This window comes from Siphateles boraxobius, unplaced genomic scaffold (genome assembly GCF_051911475.1).
Source record: "Siphateles boraxobius isolate OS27281-9 unplaced genomic scaffold, OSU_SipBor_1 8, whole genome shotgun sequence".
NCBI lineage: Eukaryota > Metazoa > Chordata > Actinopteri > Cypriniformes > Leuciscidae > Siphateles > Siphateles boraxobius.
Window position 1 is genome coordinate 6,719,403 of NW_027509208.1, and position 7,167 is coordinate 6,726,569.

The 7,167-nt window shown below is 36.6% G+C and overlaps 1 protein-coding gene across 1 annotated transcript; it reads left to right on the forward strand.

Annotated features, from left to right (window-relative positions):
• Positions 1 to 417: 417 nt before the first annotated feature.
• cpsf3 (cleavage and polyadenylation specific factor 3) lies at positions 418 to 7,166 on the forward strand. Its single transcript, XM_077219847.1, has 18 exons — positions 418 to 645; positions 860 to 923; positions 999 to 1,096; positions 1,173 to 1,301; positions 1,405 to 1,582; positions 1,662 to 1,751; positions 3,104 to 3,254; positions 3,337 to 3,512; positions 3,627 to 3,785; positions 3,858 to 4,004; positions 4,076 to 4,228; positions 4,968 to 5,076; positions 5,171 to 5,269; positions 5,370 to 5,464; positions 5,561 to 5,648; positions 6,353 to 6,419; positions 6,501 to 6,597; positions 6,689 to 7,166. The coding sequence occupies exons 1-18, from the start codon at positions 575 to 577 to the stop codon at positions 6,788 to 6,790; spliced, it is 2,073 nt and encodes a 690-aa protein (XP_077075962.1). The 5' UTR covers positions 418 to 574; the 3' UTR covers positions 6,791 to 7,166.
• Position 7,167: the final 1 nt, after the last annotated feature.

The window sequence follows — 7,167 nt, forward strand, 5'->3', positions numbered from 1 at the left end:
TCATTTCCAATCCGCCAATGAGAAAGAACCTCCCGAAGTTGCTGTCCAATTGCAGTTGAGGGACGTAACCTAACGATGAAGATCTGAAGCAGCCAAGCCGAAAAGTTGAAATAATGTTAGAAAAAAGATACGTTTTTGACTTACACATTTTTTCCAGTGTGTGTTTGTTTGTTTGTGTGTGTGTGTGTGTGTGTGTGTGTGTGTGTGTGTGTGTGTGTGTGTGTGTGTGTGTGTGTGTGTGTGTGTGTGTGTGTGTGTGTGTGTGTTACTTCGAAAATAATACTTTTGTTGAATTCGTTATCCTTTATTATTATTTTTTTGCTATCCAAAATTGAAAATGCTTTTCAGTATAATTTGATAAATTATTTAAATATCTGATTTACATAACCTTTATTATATTTCTTCATTGTCCCTTAAGACTTTTATTTTGACTCGTGACTACACCGGAAATACTTGTCTCATGTCCACAGGTTCTCAGTGCTGCTGCGTATGATCGTTGTCTTTTATTAATCATAGAAGTATCGATGATTATGGAATAAGTAATTTTAGTTAAGTATAAAAAAACGTCACAAGCATGGCTACAAAACGTAAAGCGGATGTACCAGTGCCAGCAGAAGAGAGCGACCAGCTTCTTATAAGACCACTGTGAGTTCACTTCATTCAGACTGTTCTAATTGAAGTTCTATTCAGCGCCAAATGTTTTGTTGATTGTTTGGCTTACAGTTTGATAAAAAAAAAAAAAATTATAAACATCATACCTAACAGGACCAAAGTGAGATTGATTTTCATCTGTGTTAATCCTTTTCCTGACTAGGTCTACTGTAACTATTAATCTTTTTTTACTGTGATGTTTAAACAGAGGAGCTGGTCAAGAGGTGGGCAGGTCTTGTATCATCCTAGAGTTCAAGGGCCGTAAAATCATGGTAAGCTCAGTTTTGCTGTTTATCCTACTTTTGATGGATTTGACGGATGTTTTCTGACATGCCATGTCTTTGCAGCTGGACTGTGGCATCCACCCCGGATTGGAGGGCATGGATGCATTGCCTTACATTGATTTGATAGACCCAGCTGAGATTGACCTGCTCCTCATCAGCCAGTGAGTCCCATTGTTTGAACGAAAGACATCGGGTCAGTGACATTCAAAATTCTGCTGACCTCTTTTTCTCTGCCAGTTTTCACTTGGATCATTGTGGAGCCTTGCCATGGTTTCTACAAAAGACAAGTTTCAAAGGGAGGACTTTCATGACTCATGCCACCAAAGCCATTTACCGCTGGTTGCTTTCAGACTATGTGAAAGTCAGGTACACTAAATCTCTTGAAAAGGTTTTATAAAAACTTTGCTCTTTGAAAGTTTTATAAAGATCCAGGTCTCTAACATATCCTCTTGTTTCCTTGTGTCTGTAGCAACATCTCAGCGGATGACATGCTTTACACCGAGACCGATTTAGAAGAAAGCATGGACAAGATTGAGACCATCAACTTCCATGAAGTGAAAGAGGTGGCGGGAATCAAGTTTTGGTGCTACCATGCTGGTCATGTTTTGGGAGCAGCCATGTTCATGATTGAGATTGCAGGAGTGAAGGTAGGTGTAGTTTATTCATTCAAACCCGCTCTCTTACCTTCAGACAGTTTCTGATAATGATCACGGTCATTCTCTTCAGCTACTGTACACAGGAGATTTCTCACGTCAAGAAGACAGACATCTCATGGCGGCTGAGATTCCCAGCGTAAAACCAGACATTCTCATCACAGTACGTACTATAGTTTATGCTTGAAATATGATTTCTTTCTCCAGGGCTCAACAATGTGGATTTTTGTCTGTTCCCACCATTAAGATAAAAGTTTTATGTAACATATTTTTATAAAATGTCAAACATATATTAAAACCCAATTTTTTTTATAATTATTATATATATATATATATATATATATATATATATATATATATATATATATATATATTATACATTTTATGTAACACTTTTTTATATGTACCAAAAGTAAATATATATAAATTGAAAGTTATATATATATATATATATATATATATATATATATATATATATATTAGTGCTATGCGATTAATTGCATCTAACGTAAAAGTTTGTTTACATGATATGTGTGTGTATATATTACTAAATGTATCATATATATATATATATATATATATATATATATATATACACATACACATATTTATACACACATATGTGTGTGTATATACAGTTAGCATAAGTGAATACAACCACGCTAAAGTTGACTAAAAAGAGGAATAAAAAATCATCTTTTGGAAATTGATCTTAATACCTTCATTAAAAAAAATGAGGAAAAATCCAACCTTTCAAGACACCAATTTTCTTTGTGAATTGGCCTTTAAAAATAAAAATCTGCCTGCCTCTTCTTTGGGGATTTAACATAGGGTGCACGGACTTATGCCCCCTGTATTTTATGGAAAAACATTTATTTATTTACGATACATTATTCATTCACAAAGAAAATTGGTGTTTCAATTTCCAAAATATGATTTTTTTATTCCTTTAAAAAAAATCCATTTTCTTTTTATTTATTATATTTTTTCTTTTTATTATTATAAAAATAAATTAAATTATATATATACACGCATATTATGTAAACACAAACTTTTATGTTAAATGCGGTAAATCGATTTGACTGCACAAAAAAAAAATATACACTGTATATATATATATATATATATATATATATATATATATATATACACACTTTACAAAAAATAATAATATATATTTTACATTATAAAATAATCAATAATTTAATGTTTTTTATTATTTGTGCAATAATAGTTGAAAATTATACAAGATTTACGCTATTAACACTAATGTAATATAAATTCATAATTACATTTTTTGAAGAAAAAAAGGCGTACAGTGTAAAATATTACTGACTTTTTGGACATATTAAAATCAGCAAAAAATTGCACAACAATATTCAATGCATTTAATGCACAGAAAACTAAACACTTAAGTTTGCAACCCATAAAAAGCACGTGTATATAATCTTCAAACAATTGATGTGTATAATCTAACACATCAATTTCCCCTTCCCATCTTTCTTGTGCTTGTAGGAGTCTACATATGGCACACACATCCATGAGAAGAGAGAGGAGAGAGAGGCTCGTTTCTGTAACACGGTCCATGACATAGTGAACCGCGAGGGCCGCTGTCTCATCCCTGTGTTTGCTTTGGGTCGGGCCCAGGAGCTGCTGCTCATTCTAGGTAAACCTCAGCAGTTCAGAGTAGACACTCAGCCGCATCATCAACAATGCCTCACTGACGTTCTGCGTGTCCTCTATTTCAGATGAATACTGGCAGAATCACCCTGAACTCCATGACATTCCTATCTACTATGCCTCCTCCCTGGCTAAGAAGTGCATGGCTGTGTACCAAACCTACGTGAACGCCATGAACGACAAGATCCGCAAGGCCATCAACGTTAACAACCCTTTTGTCTTCAAGCACATCAGCAATCTCAAGGTAAGCATTTTCAAAACCGTCCAGAATTGAAGTAGAACAGTGGTATTAGTCATATTGTTAGTTGCTTTTGATCATTTTTATTATATACAAGTTTCATAATTTGCTTTCCTCCAGAGCATGGACCACTTCGATGACATCGGACCTAGTGTGGTGATGGCATCTCCAGGTATGATGCAGAGCGGTCTCTCCAGAGAGCTTTTTGAGAGTTGGTGCACCGACAAGAGAAACGGTGTCATCATCGCTGGTTATTGTGTGGAAGGAACTCTCGCCAAGGTGAATCTCCGATCTTCGGCGTCAGGTTTCACTGGGCATGATCGAACTCTCCTCACACTGTTTTCTGTGCAGCATATCATGTCTGAGCCGGAGGAGATCGCCACCATGTCAGGACAGAAGCTTCCTCTGAAGATGTCCGTGGACTACATCTCCTTCTCCGCTCATACGGATTACCAGCAGACCAGCGAGTTCATCCGAGCTCTGAAACCTCCTCATGTGGTGAGTGGTTGTGTCCTGAGATGGTCGTCAGGTTGTAGATCAGGTGTCATGTTATCACTGTGGATTTTCAGATCCTGGTTCATGGAGAACAGAATGAGATGGCTCGATTGAAAGCCGCTCTGATTCGAGAGTACGAGGACAACGATGAGGTCCACATCGAGGTGCACAACCCTCGTAACACTGAGGCCGTCACGCTGAACTTCAGAGGAGAGAAACTGGCTAAGGTGAGACTGCAGCTCTCATTGGTCCGTGTTCTTCCTCTTCTGCGCTCTCAAAGCCACAGTTAGAGACCGTTACTGCTGGTGTGTCAGAGAGACACTGCTTTACATGGGTTAATGGCTGTCTTTCTCACCAATGGTCAATAAATCATTCAAATGATTAATAATGATAATATTCACAAACATGTCTTTGTGAGCAACTTTAAAAAAAAAGTTGAACCCAGAACAAATAACTGAACTTTTCTTTCTTTCTTTTCTTTCTTTCTTTCTTTCTTTCTTTTTGTTATTGTTATTTGTCTTTCTTTTTTTCTGTCTTTTGTTCTTTGACTTTCTTTCTGTCTTTGTTCTCATTCTTTCTGTCTTTGTTCTTTTTCTTTCTTTCTGTCTTTTGTTCTTTGACTTTCTGTCTTTGTTCTGTTTCTTTCCTTCTTTCTGTTTGTCTGTTGTTCTTTTTCTTTGTCTTTCTCTTTCTTTTGTTCTTTGTCTTTTTCTTTCTGTCTGTCTTTAGTTTTTTCTTTTGTTCTTTTTCTGTCTTTCATTCTTTTTTGTACAATAGTACTTGTTAAAAATGGTATGCTGTTGTAATAAACAACATTCAAAAAAGTTAAAAAAAATAATCATATTACAAATACACTGCACTGTTAAGTCTTATTATGAATCTTTCATCTCTAAGACGGCTCATCAACGGTTTGAACTGTCCTCTTGTAATTTTGTTCCTGAATGTTTTTGTCTGTGGTATTTGAAGGTGATGGGCTCTCTTGCGGATAAGAAGTGTGCACAAGGTCAGAGGGTCTCTGGCATCCTGGTGAAAAAGAACTTCAGTTATCACATCCTCTCCCCCTCTGACCTCTCCAGTGAGTTGGTGTTTGTGATCGGTCCTGGCGTTTCATGTGTGTGTGTTTGTGTGTGTCCGCTTCTCACGCTTTTTCTTTGTTCTTAATGATGCAGATTACACTGAGCTGGCCATGAGCACTGTGAAACAGACTCAAGCCATTCCCTTCACTGGCCCCTTTCCCCTGCTTTTGAATCAGCTACGCCACCTGACAGGTGAGTATACCTCTGTGTGTGTGTGTGTGTGTGTGTGTGTGTGTGTGTGTGTGTGTCTTGTGTTTAAATGTGGTGCTCATTGTGTACGTGTGTGTTACAGGTGATGTGGAGGAGATTGAAACGTCTGAGAAGAGCACACTAAGAGTGTTTAACAGTATCACAGTTGTTCATGATCAAAACTTGGTCGTGTTGGAGGTAGGGCAGCACAGCAGTCATTGATGCATCAGTGTAACTATGGCAACAGAAGTGACTGGTATCGTTAATTGTGTGTCTGTGGTGTTCTTCCGCCAGTGGTTTGCCAACCCTCTGAATGACATGTACGCTGATGCCGTCACCACAGTGGTGCTGGAGGTGCAGTCAAACCCTAAAGCTCAGAAAGGTGAACATCTCAAAGAGAAATTCTAGAGAGAAATAGTTCTTTCTTTCTTGCATTCTTCTCTTCCTTATTATTTTTATCTTCCTGTATTTCCCACTTTTATCTTTATTCCTTCCTTCTGCCTATACGCCCTTTCTCTTATTACTATCTTTACCTTTCTTCTGTTCTTTTTCTTTCCTTTCACTTTCTTCCTTCCTCTTGCCTGCTTCCTTTCTTTTCCTTCCTTCACTCTTTCCTTAATTCTTGTTTCTTTGAAATTCCTTTTTCTTTCTTTCCTCTGCTTGATTCCTTCCTTTTCTTTTTCTATACTGTTATTCCTTTAATTCCCACCTTTTTATCTTTATTCCTTCCTTCTGTCTATTATTCCTTTTTCATTATTATTGTTTTTACCTTACTTTCTTTTTTGCTTGCTTACTTTCTCTTCGTTTGTTTCTTTGATTGTTACCTTTCTCATTTTTTATTGCTTCCTTTTTCCTTCCTTAATTTCCCACATTATCTTTATTCCTTTCTTTTTTACTTCTTTCTTTCTTTCCTTGCTTCCTATTTATTGCAGGTTATTGCTTGCTTCTTCTTTCTTCCTTCCTTTCTGTTTTTCTGTTTTTTCTTCCTTTGCTTCCATCTCTTTTTAACTTTTTGCTTGCAAATTTTAATAAACTGGTCTTATTTACTCTAATATCTTTGTTTTCCTCTTTTTTTCTTCATCTTAGTTGTTCAGCCCCAAGAAAAGAAGATGGATGTGGATGTTTACCAGAACAGATTACTGAAAATGTTCCAGTAAGTTCATCTTCACAGCACTCAGCTAACCATCAGTGATATTTATGATGAACTAAATTCTTTTTCTGCCACGATCTGCAGAGACATGTTTGGAGAGGAGTGTGTCGACTTTAAAGACAAGAACTGTCTCGCTGTAAGTGTAGATGAGAAGACTGCCTACATCAACCTGGAAACCCGAGTAAGTATCAGACTCTGTGAAGTGTACACACCTAAGTTTTCTGGAAACTGAAGTATTGGGATTCTTATGTTTTTGTTATATCTGTGTTCAGACCGTGGAGTACGAGGAAGCTGATCCTGAAGATGATTCTCTCAGAGAAATGGTGGAGCTTGCTGTGCAGAGGCTGTATGAAGCCATGAACCCTGTCATGTGAGATCGCTAATTCCCATCTGCCTACTATCAGGCTCTTAATTTCCCTCAAGAACTTTTTTTATTACAGTCCATCTAACTTGAACTACTTAAACCAGACTGAAGACACCAGATGTTGGACTGGCCACAGCACTTCAAAGGATTGAATTGCCATTAAAATCGAATGGATACCAGTTAAAGATAGATGTTGATACATATGTGCATTCAAGAGTCAATGGTCTTTAGTTCCGCTAGTTAAATATACATTATAGTGATCGAAATTGTTAAAATTGTTTTTGTCGTCTTTTTTTTGTTTTGTTTTTTGACATCTTATGTTCAATTAAAGCTATTATTTGTTTGTGATCAGTGTATTGATTTAATAAAAGAAGTCTTTGAGTGAAG

Bases quoted from the DNA above. Each gene is read 5' to 3' on its own strand.
- cpsf3 (XM_077219847.1), top strand. From the start codon at position 575: ATGGCTACAAAACGTAAAGCGGATGTACCAGTGCCAGCAGAAGAGAGC. The intron at 1,752-3,103 runs GTACGTACTATA...TTGTGCTTGTAG, and splicing joins AACCAGACATTCTCATCACA to GAGTCTACATATGGCACACA. The intron at 3,513-3,626 runs GTAAGCATTTTC...GCTTTCCTCCAG, and splicing joins AGCACATCAGCAATCTCAAG to AGCATGGACCACTTCGATGA.